General features: G+C 42.1%; 2 protein-coding genes across 2 annotated transcripts in view; one reads left to right on the forward strand and one right to left on the reverse strand.

Annotated features, from left to right (window-relative positions):
- The window catches only part of LOC145449617 (sodium-dependent serotonin transporter-like), a 139132-nt gene that overhangs the window by 57297 nt on the left and 64955 nt on the right, over window positions 1–16880 (reverse strand). The gene's annotated exons all lie outside the window — the stretch shown is intronic.
- On the forward strand, window positions 7079–8642 carry LOC145449641 (uncharacterized protein YwbO-like). Its single transcript, XM_080328037.1, has 2 exons — window positions 7079–7403; window positions 8068–8642. The coding sequence occupies exons 1-2, from the start codon at window positions 7199–7201 to the stop codon at window positions 8505–8507; spliced, it is 645 nt and encodes a 214-aa protein (XP_080184163.1). The 5' UTR covers window positions 7079–7198; the 3' UTR covers window positions 8508–8642.

Raw genomic sequence — 16880 nt, forward strand, 5'->3', positions numbered from 1 at the left:
TTCTCATCAGGTAATTTTAGGTAATGGATTTATTACTCCCTTTTCGAGGGTTCCATACTATTACCGAGATGGACATTACCGAGAATGCTATTACCGAGATGGAAATTACCGAGAATGCTATTACCGAGAATGGACATTACCGAGAACGGACATTACCGAGAATTGTACCGAGAACGGACATTACCGAGAATGGCCAATGCCAAGAATCTAGCTTAATGTAACGGACGTTGTCGAGAAATTTATACCTGAGAATCGATACCGAATGTGGCAACGCTGTTATGCACACACTCGACCTGTTCATATGCATAACATGCCTGTATTGCATGTATTGCATTCTCGGTAATGTCAATTATCGGTGGTGTCCATTCTCGCTATTGTCCATTCTCGGTAATGTCTACTTTTCGAGTAGAGCAGGGTGAAATTAGCATGTGTTCAGCTTGCGATATCTGCCTGATGATTATGGAGGAAACCACCGCAGCTCAGACATTTTGAATTGGTGCTTCCTGCGGCAAGCTTATAATAGCGCAGAATACATGCTTGCGCAACCAGGGGGTCGAATTTGCGAACCACTGCGTTAGATGGTGGTTCAGTAACCTCGAGCCCTGATTCGTATTTAGCATTTACTATACGTTGCAGCCTTGCTCAAATGTTCATCCTTATTTCAGCTAGGCCAGGGGTGCTCAACCTGCGGACGTACGGCTTCATTCAGCCGCAAACCCATAATTTTGGGACCTTCTACACATATTTAAATTAGCGTGGGTTGGCGGTCCTCATTATGCAACCAATTGTTGCTGGTTCGAGTCTCGGCTCAGCCATGTTTCTATGTGTCGGAGGTTTATCTATAGCCTCCTCATCGCCTTCGTAGCGTATTGAAAAGCCTAGCTAGAAGAAGACGACTGAGCCGAGCTCTAAAGTCAGCATCAGAGTCCTGAAAGTGGACGCGTGTTAGCGAGAGAGAGAATGAAGAGTAGGATAGCGCGTGCAAGCGAAAGTCGTCCTCATTACCCAAAGCAAAGACACTAAACTTTAAGAAAATGCACTGTCGTGGGGTACTGTCGTATGGGTATTTGTCGTCCATGGGCCATGGCGACTCCACGCTGGAATCCGGACGTATTGTATATGTAATCAAAATGCGGCTTTCTGCGTTATCGGTGTATTATATGGTCAGGGTGTACGAGTTTTGAGAAAATGTTAAAATGGTGTACCACGACGAAAAAGGTTGAAGAGCACTGGTCTAGAGCAGACATGGGGTGATTACTTTATGAATGTAATCGATTGCGATTACGATTACTTATGAATCACGCGATTACGATTACGATTACGATTACAGCAAAATCTACGAGTAGTCGATTACGATTACGATTACTTTGGAAAAGTAATCACGATTACTCACGATTACATTCATTTTGCTTCTGAGAAGTTATCTTTGGAAGACAACAATGCGATGAAAAGGCCTCATGAGAGAAAGTCTTCATTTTTAAATGAGATATAATGACGTCATTTCCTGTGTATGACATAATATAACATGGCATGATTCACACAGAAATAGGCATTTCGGTGCCAGCCAATACCGCGCCGCAACACAACAAGACATGCTACATTGGCCGAAACATTGTGTATTTGTCCATTGTCCATAGCCGCGCTGGATGGTCGCGAAGAATAGTCTTCTCAATCTCAGCCCCACAATACAAATGCCACCGGGGGCACTCACTCAGGAAAATGATGAACCACGTGCATAAATGACAATTTTTGGTGCGTCTCACAAAAGTTTTTCGTTTAGTTTTCTTTTCGTCCGCTACGTTTGGGCGACTCCAATATCTGCTGACTATATAGCAGACAGGAGGTCACGAGTTAACAGCATAGCCTACAATAAAGTTATAGTCGTAAATTATGTGCCTAAATATTCGCGCCTGGCACGACTTGACAGCAAATTCACAGCGGATCCATTGCATCAAATCGTGTTTTCCAGTTCTCGTGAAAAGCCCGGCCTTTAAGGGGGTTCTGGGGGACTTCGCCCACCACAAGATTTATTGATCGCCTTATCGGGAGCACAAGATCACCATTTGTGAGAATGGCGGTGGCGAAGTGCTGTTTCGGTACTGATTCTAGCTGAAATCCATGCTAACTAGGGCTGGGCAAAATCGAGTACCTGAGTGATTCGATTCTGAATCACGTAAAATGCTTCGAGTCGAGTCGAGTAATCGAGTATCACTCATTATGACGTCATAGCAGAATATTATTTGTCAAAGTTCAAATATGTACCTTTTAAGCGACCACAAAGAATATAATGCCTGTTATCCATCATATTAAGGATACTTTGTTATTTTTTTCGACCATACCGATTTCATTGCACTTGGTGACAATATTGTGGGAAATATTTCGGAAATGTGCTATTTCCAGTAACGTTCGTAGCTTTGTACTTCATGTTTCGTATGCTACGATACGTCCAATCAAGGTTTCAAGGCTTCAACGGTGAAATTGGCATAAACTCGTTGATCGTTGATAAACTCCTTGTTGATAAATCAACTTTCAGTGGTGAGGAGCGTATAATTTCAGTATTCGAAAAAATCGTATTTTACTACTCGACTCGAATCATTAAAATTAATACTCGATTCAGATTCGAGTACTCGAATCATTGTGCCCAGCCCTAATGCTAACATGGTGTGTAAGCGGATGGCTAGTGGCATATCCGAATGATGAGTATAAAATTGCGAAATAACAATTGTTGCCCGTTTTAAGTAGGGCCGTATGAGAATATGATAAGGTAAACATCAACTTCTGACTGCAATCCAATTAATACATATATTTCGATCTGCCGTTATACGAGTAACGGAAAATAACGGCTCGGTTATGATTTTCTTATCAGCAGCCTGGTTTTTAATGCTTCGATGTAGAAATTGTCATGTTTAATTTGACGGTACAAAATTTCAAATCGTTGTCCATTGTATACGCAAATAGGCCTACCGCTCGCCAATCAGCTACGGTCAGATTGCGTTTACCTAAGCATAACAAAACATCTATACATTGTACAATGTACAATTTGTACATAACGTTACTATTCGAAACTAGGCCGTGTGGTGATTATTATCCTGCTGCAAGGTAGTGGTGTGTGCAGTGTAATGATCAGTGCAGTGACATAATCCACAGCGGGTGTTCTTACAATTACAGTACTACATTATTTACATCGAATATCTATTTACTACGTGCGGATAATTCGTTACGCAATCAAGAACCAAGCTAAAACTTGTGACGCAATAATGAGTATAGAGGCGTTTGAAAACCCGACATTTCTGCTATCCAAATCCTGATTTAAATCACACTCTTCGTTGCTCATGAATGTTCATAGTTCAGTTTATGTCATGGGCATTGCACAAATGAAAAGTAATCGTTCTTTCACAAAGAAATCGATTATATATGTGAAGTAGTCGATTACGATTACGATTACTTCGGATTTTTTTCGAATGTAATCGATTGCGATTACGATTACTTGGAAATGCTGTAATCGTCGTAATCGATTACGATTACTAATCACGATTACCCCATGTCTGGTCTAGAGCCCCTGGACCGACGAAAATTATATTTTCACTGGGTCAATCAGGCTATTGATTTTGTTGAAGTTGCTAACACTGCGAGTTTTGCTACAGTGCCTGGATACGGATCGATTCGAGCATCTCATAACCCAATAATTTCAAGGAAATTGTCCATAATTGCAACTTTTTACTGCAACTTTCCACGGATTTGACTGCGACAAAAACTTGCCCTATTAATAACCCATATGATAACTAAAATTGATATCTTAGGGATTGGTACGATTGTAACTTTTCACGTGATACCAATTATAGTTTCATTTTCATCGCGAGTCGTTTTAAATTATCGCGCATGCCCATAGGGGGGTGTCTGATTTCAAAGACTGCTCCAAGTCGTTTTGACATCTTCCTCCTTCCTTTCATTATAACGCAATCTTGTTTTTTTTTTATTTGATGAAAATATTGATATTTTCAGCTCCGAAAAGAGGAAATTTTTATTCAAGCAGACGAAAAGCGGGAATTTATACAGATAATTGTTATTCTAGATCAGCTAACCCTTTTCCTCTCAGTCAACCTTGAAGGCAATTCCTGAAAACCCCGGCTATAGTGTGTAATAGTCAGCCTTGAGGATAACCGGACCACGACCTAGCACCGATCTCGCTTTCCACCACATGCCGCATCATTTTGACGCTTGCCTTTTATATCCTCTGCTTTACTTTTCATTCAGTGTGCATGCCTCTTCTCTACTTCGCCTAGGCCAAGGTAGGTGTCTGATCTCAAAGACTACTCCAAGTCGTTTCGACACCTTCCTATCTTTTCACTGTATCGCAATTTTGTGGTGTTTTGAAATGGCGTCCTAAACATACATTAGCTTTTCACTAGCTTAATTCGCTATTCATTTCGATTCCCGTCGGAGGTTTATCTGGGCTCCTCTTCCCCTGCCGTTGCCGTTCTTACGGCGACAAAAAAGCCCAGAAAAAGACCCGACGAAAGTAAGCACTCTCAAAGAATGGAAAAGAAATAGTAGAAAGGGCCGCGGCTTCAAAGATAATAACATCGAAAAAGAACTGTGACATCGGGCACTCTAGGCCGAGGTGGATGTTAGAGTAAAGGATCGCTACTGATGCGTGTCGTTCTACATCCTCCTATCTGTTCATGACATCGCATTGTGTCTTATCGCATTGTACATTGTGTGTGAGTTGTTCAGATAAAAATATAACCCAACTATGTTATGTTATGTTATGTTAATTAGCTTTTCATTTGCTGAATTAGCTGCATTAGCTTTTCAATAGCTTGCATGTACAAAATAAAGGCACCCTCCCTGGCCGGGTCATACCAAAGACTCGAAAATTGGTATCCGCAGCTATCCTGCTAGGCGCTCAGCAATCACGGATAGGATGGAGGAGAAAAAAACGGGGGCGCAGACTAGGTGACGTCACGGTCATATCGCAACTCCGTTATCAAAGCATCTCGAGGGTGCAGGCGAAAAAGAATAACATCTCTCTCTCTCTCTCTCTCTCTCAATCCCTCCATACATCCCGAATTTCTAGTCAGCCATCTATCATTGGTTTTGTTTACAAGATATTTATGTCACGAGATACGATTGCAAATCTGCAAGTCATGGCAGCGAAAGCGATCAAACATCAAAAAGCTTCTCGAAGCACCAGTTCGAATCGGGCGAGGTTTAGTCCAGACACTGCACAGTGCACATGCAGTTATTTGTTGGAATCTTTATCAGATCAAAACACTGCAGGATTACGATAGAATGAAAAGATAGGAAAGCATCGGCATTAGGCAAGGGCATGCACACTGAATGTAGCGGTCGCTGCAACGACTTGTTGCAAGACACGCTGGTATAGTGCTTGATTGGAGTCGACGCTAAAGCTACAGTTCCCGTTGTACGCACTAGTCAACTGACTAATGACCGCTCTGAGTATACTCTTGCAATCCTGATCACACACACAGATCCAAGGAGCTTTCTTTAATAGCACAGAACAGCCAAATAATAGTAGTAATTAGTGGTCACTGGTCAGAAACTTGTAGCTTTACCGGGATCAAATCATACTGCAATATATTAACGAATATAGAAAGAACAAAGTTGGATGTATCTAATTGTCTGTATACGACTTTGTGACTTGAGCGCGAGCACGCCCGCTATGGCGCTACATTGGCGATCTCTGATCTCTCAAAGCACGTGCTTCGCAGACTACTTTATCGATATAAGATTAAGGTCTTGGGAAATAAGAGGTTAGTTGCAGGGATGCGCGGGAAGATTATTGGCACCCTGCTGGGACAGCTGTTACACTGAACGAAAAATGCAAAGCAATATAACGTAAAAAGGACACGAAATCATTATTTAATTAATAATATTTTTTAACGAATCAATACGCCACAATTCAGATTCGGAGGGCGAATTCTGGGTGGGTCAGTGCCTGATCATGTTTTCATTTATATTTTCGGAGTGACGGAGTCAGTGCGATAGTAGCTTTCGACCAAAACCAGATTCAGTAAATTTTGCTCTCTGGAAGATAACTTTTGGATTGGGATTGCCAGGAATCCTACGGTTGCTGCCGCAAAATAAGTCTGAATAAAGCGGAACGAAGTTGCAAAATCAGTTGATGCCATTCCATGTTTATATTTGATTTTACATGTTTTCACATTTCGATTGCGTGTGGTGTGTGTGGACTGGACATGCTTGAAATGGCATGTGTCTCGGTATATACTCGCTTCTCACTACACTCGGTTTTGGTAGGATGACAGGGTGAATCTGGTAGCCAGAAACGATTCATTTTAGTACTTAGCAGGAGCAGGATGTATAGGTTATTTAAAATAGTTACAGTGCTCTTCAACGAATCAACCGGGTCAGGGCATACTGTCGGCACAATTCAAGTTGTCTTATGATTAAATGATTACCTTCTTAGTCCTCAGCTGATCACGATGCTATATTATAGCGAGGGCGAGAGTGTTGACCTTTTTCATGATCATCATCAGCTTCTCGGTCAGGCTAATCTTGGTCAATGTTGGATATTACAATACTTTTGGATAAATGTTGAAAAGCTTTGGGGGTTTTCGGGTTTGGTGTGTAAAATGTTTCTTGCTCAAGTTTATTCTGCATCAACCTACGTAACATAGAACATGCGTCACTTGAGGTCTTGTTCAATAATATTCATATTACTAGCATTTGTGCTGATCAGCTGATGCTTTGTTTTTCGTGTCTTGATGAGGAATAAACTAATCCTTTCTATTCAGTAAGTCATGGAAAGATGTGCCAGAGCACAATGGCCTGTTAGGAAAGTTGTGCATCATTAATTATAGGTTTACCCACCATAAATATAGCCTACTATTTTTCAATTTATACTCCAATAACTTTACTGCTGCACGTTGCAATGGAGAAAAAATTGTTTTGCATCGTTATTTTAGGCAACCTAACAATTTTATAAGGTAGCCAGGTAAATTTGAAAAGAAAATTCGGTCATATTTTTAGGTCTAAATTTTTTTACTTATTTAGCTATGCTTCTACATGTTGATGTGCAACGTTTTTTAACCAACCCAACAATCGCATCAACTATAGCCAGTAAAATTTGACAAAAAGTTGTTTTCGAACAACCCTATTTTGTTTTACAGGAGATTTTTTGAAATAGCTGGACCAATCTGACTTGATAACGTGCAAAATGTCTGTGAGAAATATCGAAGTGTCTGTCATCTCCGACATCATGTGACCTTGGTGCTGGGTCGGCAAGAAGAAGCTGGAAAATGCCATAGAGCTGACAAAAAACAAATACAACGTCAAAGTAACATGGCAACCATTTCTTCTACGACCCGAAATGCCAGCTGAGGGTGTCCCTAAACCAGAAGGGTACAGTCCGAACACACCAGGTAATAAAATCTGAATGTGTCTCGTTCTACCTGCAGCTTTAGATCCATCTCTGTCCTTAATAATATCAGTTGAATACTTGAATTAACACACACAGCAGAGAATAGGCCTACTGCAGCGACCTTTCCATGCATCGACCCGCGTATAGTACTAAACTAAGGGTTCGGTTCGGTTTATTAGCAATTTTCATCAGTTCAATACACCACGAAAATTGCGACACAGTGAAAAGATGAGAAGATGTCGAAACGACTTGGAGTACTCTTTGGAATCAGACACCCTCTTTGGCCTAGGCGATGTGAAGAGGAGGCATGCACCGTTGCACACTGAATGAAAAGTATAAGAATATAGTATAGAAAAGAAAGCGACAAAAAGGGCTAAGAGACAATCTTATTTTTATGGCTTTGACCCGACCAAACAGATAAAAGGCACTTTCTGGGCCTATTTGTCAAGCATCGGTCCTGCTACACGAGACTTGAATCAGGTCATATAGAATGTCTCGAATCGTGGCGCAATGACTTGAGTTGATACACAAATTGACTCAGTTGTACACAAATTGACTCAGTAGAGTCAACAAAACATTGCGACTCGAGTCATTACGACCCTGCAACGTATGTAATAGTTTAAAACTGTCTCAAGCTATATTAAATTCATCATTTTCGTCACCAGGATCTCGACGACTGATTGGAATCGGGAAAGAAGTCGGAATTGATTTCACTTATAAAAGTACAAGATTTCCGAACACTATTCTTGGACACTGCGCTTTGGAATATGCCCTCGACAAAGACCCGTCTGGTAAAATCCAGAATCATTTGCAAGAAAAGCTGTTCGAGAGTTATTTCACCAAAGGAGAGTTTCCGAATTCGGACGTAGTCGTTAGGGCTGCTTCTGAATGTGGTCTCGTTGAATCGGAAATCCGTCCGTACATTGAAAACGTTGACAATCAGAGGAAAGTGAAGCAGAAAGCGATCCAGAATTCGCAAGATGGTGTCAACGGAGTTCCCTTCTTTGTCATCAACAACCAAGGAATGATTTCTGGTGCGCAAGACGCGGACGTTCTGGCAAAAGCTTTCGATACGGCAGATTCGAGATTTCCGTTACATAATTGAAATAACATCGTGCTTCTATATAATGTACATTTTGTGTGGCAAAAAGCTGATGACGTGACTCGGGTAAATTGCAAACCGAGTCACTGACTTTTCATTTTTGCTTCAACAATAAATGTGGATTTATTCATGCATGAAGCAGAGCTGGACAGCTCGAAAACTCAGAATTTCCAATTTAGAATTGGAATTATATTTCAATTTTTACAAATTAGATTAGAATTGCACCCACATAATTTCACTCTAAATTAGATAAAGAACAATAATTACTAAATTCAGTTCATTAGTGATAAGTAGAGCGATTTTTTGACATGTCGAAAAAAGTCAAAATTTTGTCATAATTGTAACGTTAATGTCAAAAAATTGTTTACAAAGTCAAATTTTTTTGCAATCGTCATTTCGTTTGTATTGTAGAATTCGTAGATGTGTGCACTTGACCCTTTTAAAATTTCAAGATTTTTTGCAGAACTGACCATCACTTTTCGAATTCATACCGTGACCTCGCCGAGACTTGAATCTGAGCTGTTTCAATTAAAAAGCGGGAGGGGTATGCCTTCTACTGTTTCCGCCCTTTATCGACACCCCAAAACATGTCTAGGTTTTTTTATAAGACTAAATAAACAAACTTTAAAAAAAAAAATCTCTTTCTCCCTTTCATTTTTCAAGACTGGCCCCCAGGATAGCGTCAAAAATGATGCATCAGTTCGTAGCAACCGTTGCCTGGTTTCGTGCAAGCCGTAAACAGTGCTACAGTAGTTTTCAAATAGGATCAACTTTTTTTAATTTTAGCGCTCGGGTAGTCAGCAATGTGATTGGCAATTACGTTGCGATCAGATTGCTGAGCAGTATTTCCCTCCGAGCAAGCAAGCGTGACGACGGTTGTTGCGTATCTATCCGTAGGTTAGTTATCTGTACGCACGCACAACTTCAGTGTTGTCAGCCAACAGCTGCTACAGTTGAACGTTCTTTCTCCATCCTTCTTGTTGTTGTTTGTATATTCATGGCGTTTGTCTACGACAATGGTAATTTACACAAGGCCGATATCCTTATTTTCGATTGCGTATCCGCTGAGTATCTGCCAACTTGTAGCACGGCCCACTTCTATGCTTTTTGTAAGACACCGCTTACGCGGATGAGATGGCGAGGAACCTAGATTAGGGTTGCCATACGTCTGGAATTTCACTGAAAAATCTGCGTCCGGAAGGAATTTCTAAAATATGCCTAAATGTCCTGAATTTTGAAGGCTTGAAGCAGGCTCAAAAGTTTTTCAGAAATCAACATATACAATTTTCAACCTGATTTATGCTATTCAAAATTCTCCTTCGCGCCGCGCGCGAGTTGATACAACGTATAATTATACTAGTATGGCCACCAGGCACCACCCTCGCCGACAAATGCGATCAAAATAAATATAAATAACCATCATTTACTGAAATAAGTTTGATTGTAATTGCAATTATAAGCTAACGGTGTATTCCTGGAGTAGGTTAAGGCCGATTGGATGCTTCAGTCACAGACAGTGGTTCCAAATCTTGGGGTCGTTTGCCTTTATCTGGGGCTCGCGATGATGTTGGACGTAATCAGCTTCCTAGGCCGCGAGTAAGTTTGGGCAAGCTGAATTTCTTTTTTAGTAATCAGCTTATCAAATTTTGAGCTTATTGCCACGGAACAGGGTCAGATGGCTGCACCTATAACAGGATCGCTCAGTGCGTGAAAGTGTCAGAGATGCCACTGAGATATTTTGGAAAAACCCAGATTTGGACGTCAAAAAAACCCAGATCCTCTATTTCACTCAAATTTCTATGATATAGCTGTAAAACAGTGACTGAGAGTCATCAATCACAGTTATACGGACATAGAAGAAGTTTTAGTCCTTGATATTGAAATCCCAACGGTTCATTTCCGTACTATAATATGCATGTTGCTCAGTTAAATGAGCAAATCCATCGAAATATGATGTTTTCCTCTCGACACATTGCTACCAGGCATTCGGTATGGGGGATCAATACGTAGCGTGTATCATATATTCGTAATGTTAGTAACAATGCTAATCCCAATCTATCGTGAGGATGATTGTAGGGTAGTTCTAGTGACTGTGAGCTGACCAGACGGATTGAAAATAGCTTTCGATTCATTAAACTGGGACAAACACTTTTATCTGGGATGTTTAGTCGAAAAAGAAACGGCCAAATCATGAAATTAAGAGTACATTTGCGTTTAACAAACCCCTCTCACTCTGAATAATTTGCCCGGTTGCCCAAAATGTCTCTCTTTAAGTGTCAGTGTTGAAAGTGAATATACTCAACATGGTAAATTAGTTGGATCATCAATTGGTCTTTCCATGTGCATAAATTGCATAGCCTACACACAACGAATTTGTTGCAGCGCTACCGGTAGCCAGAGGTGGTCATGCAGTAACGATCGAAGTACTTCTACTTTTTGAAGTAGATTTTTCCTACTCACACTACTTTTTAAGTAGTTATGATTTTAAACTACTTCTACTTCTACTTGACAGTTTTCAGTTTTGTAGGCAAAAATAAGCGTAGAATACCTACTTACTTACTTACTTGTGAACCACCACTTCTACTTGAGTAGAAATTTCGGTGTTACTTCTACTTGAGTAGCGACGGTGACTACTTTGATCACCTCTGCCGGTAGCATTCAAGTCCTAAATCATAATTGCCCTGTGAGCATGACTTTCTGCGACCTGTAGTCAGTATTCAATGAAGCTCTATCGCATCACGCCAAGACCTCTCATTTTAATAGTAAATGGGTCTCTTTCGACTCTGCCGTTTCAATCACAGTGGAATCCGTCGACTTCAGAAGATCTTACTAATCTAATAATCCATTTTGCGCCGTAAAATTGACCTGACAAACATGATGTTGAAAAAACCCAGATTTCAAGCACAAAAACCCGGAAACCCAGGCGATGCTCGAAAAAACCAGATCTGGGTGGAAAAACCCAGGAGTGGCATCTCACGAAAGTGTATCTGCGGTTTCATTCCCGGAGTATCCGGATACGTGCAGTCTGTAGAAGTCGGATCCGGGTCCGGAAAGACGGAAAGACAGATTCTTTATGTATGTATGTAAAAAAGACAGACACAGCGATACGACCACATCAAGATGGTCTGTGATTTTGATTGTTGCGTCGTACTTTGCCTTTTTGGTTTTGCTTTTAAATCTGTTTAAATCCCTTCAGTGTGCCGATAACTCTTGAAAAGACGCACCCGAAAAGTCATCGAGTTTAATAAATATACTGCTACAATGGATGTTGTATTGAAAACATCAAGATGTGTAGTCTTCAAGTCAGCTGTAGTCAAGGCGTAACGATAGTACATTTATATCATGCAACTGTCGATCAGTAACACTTCAACAAAAGAATAAACAACAAAACGAAAACGAAAAACAGTGGTAGTAGAAAAAAAACTGTATGGCGACTTGGCGTATGGCGACGCGTAAGAAAAGCTGGCTTGAGGTCTGCAAACTATCAATTTAGTTGACGGTTTATGATCATTCGATCGATCACGTGAGATTTATTCGGAATTTTGAAATTATGCGCTAAATAATTCTAGTGTGTAGCAAACGATCAATTATCAAAAACGGGCTCCATGTGAAGTTTGTAGTTCATTTGACAAATCAAAATTGCTGCCATGCGTGAATTCGCTTTACCCGACATAAACAGCCTTTGCGTTGATTGTACGCAGAGAAGAGCAGACAATGCGGCGCCTTGTTCGGGCAGTGCCAGGGAAAGTTCCGTGCTGCCGTATTAAATTTTGAAACTAGTCCCTAGTCATCAGCTTCGCCATCACTTAGAGCTAAGATACATCTTTGGATTTTGAAACTAGTGCTCTGTTAAAGAGTTAAACGTAAATGTCCCCTTGAGCAAATGTAATAATGTCCTATTCCCATTCAGGCTGATGTTGAAATGACAGGGCTTGGATATGCGGGTACACAGAGTTTCATGGGGCTCAGGGCGATGGACGCTACCACGTGGGTTGCCACACTCTCGTCTCGACCGATTCATCTCCAATGGGAGTTCAGAACTTTCGAAATTCCTCTGCCCGGGTGGGCCATTACTCTTATCGGGTAGGCGCACTCTCAACAAAAATCGTGGATTTGGCCGATTTTCACCCTATCGAGGGCTGTGAAGCAGTACACGGCACGTTCTGGTAACAAATTGTGCTTTCACGCCCATCCAACTGATGAAACGAGTCAAATACGCGTCCAGGAGATCTATTTTACACCCTTCACATCCTTTCAATGGATGGAAACGAGTCAAACATACCTCTCGGCTCATTCACGTTGGTGGACCCAAGCGCTAATGTCCGCGTCGAGACTAGGGAATATTAATTAGATTCCCTTAGCGTGTGATGACGAGCAACTAAACTTATCTTCAACTACTGCTCATATTGAATGCTTCGACTTTGAAAAGTCTCATTTAAATATTTGCTGCTGCGTTGGCATAGCCATATATTTACAGCTATTTGATATCTCTAACGTCAAGACTATAATATTCCAGCTGGTATTAGAAGGCCTGATCCCCGCAAACGCGAGCTGCGAGGACGAGACATGCGGACCCGGCAGCGTGAATTCTGGCAAAAAAAAAAAAACGAAGTCGCCCGCGCTTGCGATCGACAGTTTGACTCTCGGGTTTGTTTTACGAACGATGCCCGATTGAAGGTGACGAGAATTTACAAAAGCAAACAAACTGGTCCTGATCAAAATCCAAATTTGAATTTGAAACTCAGACTTGGATTTAAAACTACTAGACGGACTGAAAATTCCATTGATTCGCGCATCAATTTCATCACTGTGTGTTCAGAGGGCAGCGACGTGATGGACTCATGGACTGCTCGTTCCAAACGACTCCGTACGAGTGGAAATCGAGTTTCCCGGCGGGGATTCCTCGAGAGGCGCAGATGCCCTATTTTAGGGGCTGGAAGACAGAGAGCAGCGGTGAGTCTTTACGCACGATCTCTAATGTGATTTTACAGCCTCATTTCGTGCGTTCAGGAACAGGAAAGAGCCACGGAGCGACTCAACAGCATCTGGAAGGCCGGGGTCGGATCCTGACCTTCGACTCGTCCGGCAAGGCAGGACAGGACGCCTCTCGTTGAGGCAAGCAACAGTTGCTCCTGTTTCATGAACTTGACTTATCTAATGAGAGGTCCCATGGTAAGCACTATGCCTTGGCACATTTTTCGCGAAACTACCGTCACATGGGTGGTTTAACGGCATGTAGTAAAGTGCGTTCTGGTGCCACTATAGTGTAGCTTTATTTTCGGGAAGTAAAGGCATTGTTACATTTGCTTACTTCAACATGTATGTTATACAGACAAAAGAACTGAAACTTGTACAATTATGCATTTATTAGTGAGTTATATACTCAAATAAATGATTAAGCTGTAAATAAATGAACAAAAGACTAAACCGAAACGTGCACTTGTCACTACCTTCAACTCTAGTGAGTTGACACAAAAGACTTTGTCAGCATGAACACAAGTCATGCGTGGCGGTATGAGCCATAACCATACATCCCCGCACAACTCCGATAAAGGCACGACTTGAGGAGTTGAAAAGAAAAAGGCGCGACAAAAAACATGCATCAATATGGATTCAACGCGCCAAGAACATAGTCTTTGTGCCAAAGTGGAGGATTTTTGACACGGTTTGACTTGCGGTCACCATCAGCGCTGGTTGATGGTGAAGTAACAGGAGAGTCATCATCCATGTACGCATCGTCAACATCATTCACAGGCTGGTCGTTGCACTCATTTTCCTCATGCGCGTCATCGAGGACCCTCCGCGCTGGATTCGCGCCATTAGCATGCGGTGACGCAGGTGTCGGCACGGGTGATAAAGTTTCCGTACCACGCTGCTTTTCAGTATATCGACAGAATGGCTGTACTTTACGAAGGTACTTTCTGTTTCGCAAAGTCAATCTTCCAGATCCATCAATCTTAACAAGATACTGATCATTGTCGTTACACTGAACAATCATACCTGTCTTATCCCATCGAAGAGGGAAACGTCCATGTTGATTTTGTACACGACATATGTCCCCCACTTCAAGGGGTGCCAGAAAATGAGTGTGCGGTCGCAGAGATTCGAGCTGCTTAGCGAACCTGGTACGTAACGTACGTTCTCTTGTTTGCCATAGCTTTGTCCACATCGGTCTCACGATATGTCCATTGAAAATTGAACCAGCTTTCTTGAACGGCAGAGCGTCTTTTAATGGTCTTCCAAACACGATTTGAGCTGGAGATAGGCCATTGTCTGGATCAGGAGAGTTTTTGAACTGCAACACGGCTCGTACGAATGAGTCGGTTCGGAGCTCACCATCCTGTGATATATTTCCAGTGATAAGTCGTTTAATCGACTTGACTGCAATTTCAGCCCGGCCGTTTGATCGAGCATTGTTTGCTGAAGACAGTCTGTGTCGAACACCCCATCGACGTAAGAAATCCTGCGTACTATGAGCGGTGAATTCAGGTCCGCCATCGCTGCTCAGTTCTTCTACAACACCGAATATCATGAAGTAGTTCCGCAAAGCATCTTGCAGTCCAATTGCACCAGAGGTAGGAGTGCCAGGCTTGATATGAAAGATTGCAGGCCAATTGCTGAAACGATCGATGGCTACAAGATACTGGTGACCTGCGACAGTGCAGTAGTCTGCCGCAATAGCCTGAAAGGGGTACGTCGGTACGTAAGGATCACAAGGGGGCAAATGCGGCTGGCTCGGTGCGGACCTGCTACATGCAACACATTGTGCCCGTGTTCGTGCGATGCAAGCCGCCATACCGGGCCAGAAAACAGTGGCCTGAGCTCTCTGTGACATGGCATTGACACCTTGGTGAACAGAGTGAAGGGTGTCACAAATTGGTTTCCTCAGAATTGAGGGTATAACAACTCGATCATCATACATGACGACATCATCAACAATAGAAAGCTTACCACGATAGCGCCAATATGCTTGGATCCGAAACGGCAACTGATCCGATCCATGTGAGAATCCTGAGACGATGTATTCCTTCAGCTTACTGAGAGTATCATCGCATAGGGTAGCTTTTCGCACATCCTCCCATGAAATGACTTTAATGGCGTTCAGGGATGCCCTTGTAGCTGCAATAATAGACGTCTCTAGTTGGTTGTTTTCATTGTGACCTGCCGCCACACAATCGACTGGGTCCAGGGAAGACCAGTGAGTCGTGTCCAGTGATGCGGGGTGCCTCGAGAATGCATCCGATGCTGGTATGGATTTACCTGGAACATGAAAAATACGAAAGCGCCAGGACATTGTACGCTGCTTCAGACGGAATATTCTAGTGTTCGTAATATCGTCCAACGATTTGTCCCCGAAGATTTTGATCAGTGGTTTGTGATCAGTAGCGATAACAAGGTCATCACAGCCAAGAGTAAAGAACTTGGTATCCTCCAGGGACCATGCCACAGCAAGGCTTCACCTTCAATCGGGGCGTATCGTCTTTCTGAATCACGTAAGAATCGGGAACCTGCTAGAGTAATTTTCCAGCCATTGGGACAGCAATCAGGCGTCGTAGATTCGCACTCGCAGTATTTTTGACGCAGCCAGTACCCAATGCCCGTTTTCGACCAGTCGGGATTCAAACAAGTTTTGCGCTTCGGGTCAAATATGCGCACCCCATTTTGAATCGCTCGAATAATCTCAGCTTTTGACTCCGCAAACGCCTCATCGAGTTCATTGGTCCACGTGAACGAATTTTTCGGGCTCAGTAAGCTCTTGAATGGTGCCATAACCATACAAAACTAATCAGAACTCAAAGTATAATACTGGGAGTTAAAAAACATCGATCTCTCATGCCACCTCATTTTGTCGCCTTTTATATTCTCTGCATTACTTTTCATTAAATGTGTGCGCGCCTCTTCTCTCCTTTGCCTGGGCCAAGGTGGGTGACTGATCTCAACGACTACTTCAAGTCGAAAGTAAGTCAAAGTAGTAGAAAGTAGTTGTCGAAAGTAGTCGAAAGTAAATCAATAGACGGCACATAAACATTTGCACTGCTTCATTTGGTTGATTTAAACTGATATTGCTTCTACAGGACAAATAAAGTGCGAGTTTCGGGGTCCAAATTTACGCTAATAACCAAAAATTCTATAAGTTGTCTAGTTTGATACTCGAGCAATAGTCAGCTAACATATATGTAAGCTTCAAATCTACTCTGGTATCTTACTCCCATCATCTTCGGATGTTGGGGGACATTTTCTCCTTGCCTAGCTCTGACTATGTCAAGGTTTTCAGGGAAATTATTTAGATATTTTAGCTTTTTTTAATGTCTGCTGTCCCATATAAACATATGGTGGTGGCATAATGTATCAGGGCACAATATTTCAAAGCTGACA

Source organism: Botryllus schlosseri, chromosome 11, assembly GCF_051294905.1.
Source record: "Botryllus schlosseri isolate E-star chromosome 11, Bs_hap1, whole genome shotgun sequence".
In the NCBI taxonomy this organism is placed as follows: domain Eukaryota; kingdom Metazoa; phylum Chordata; class Ascidiacea; order Stolidobranchia; family Styelidae; genus Botryllus; species Botryllus schlosseri.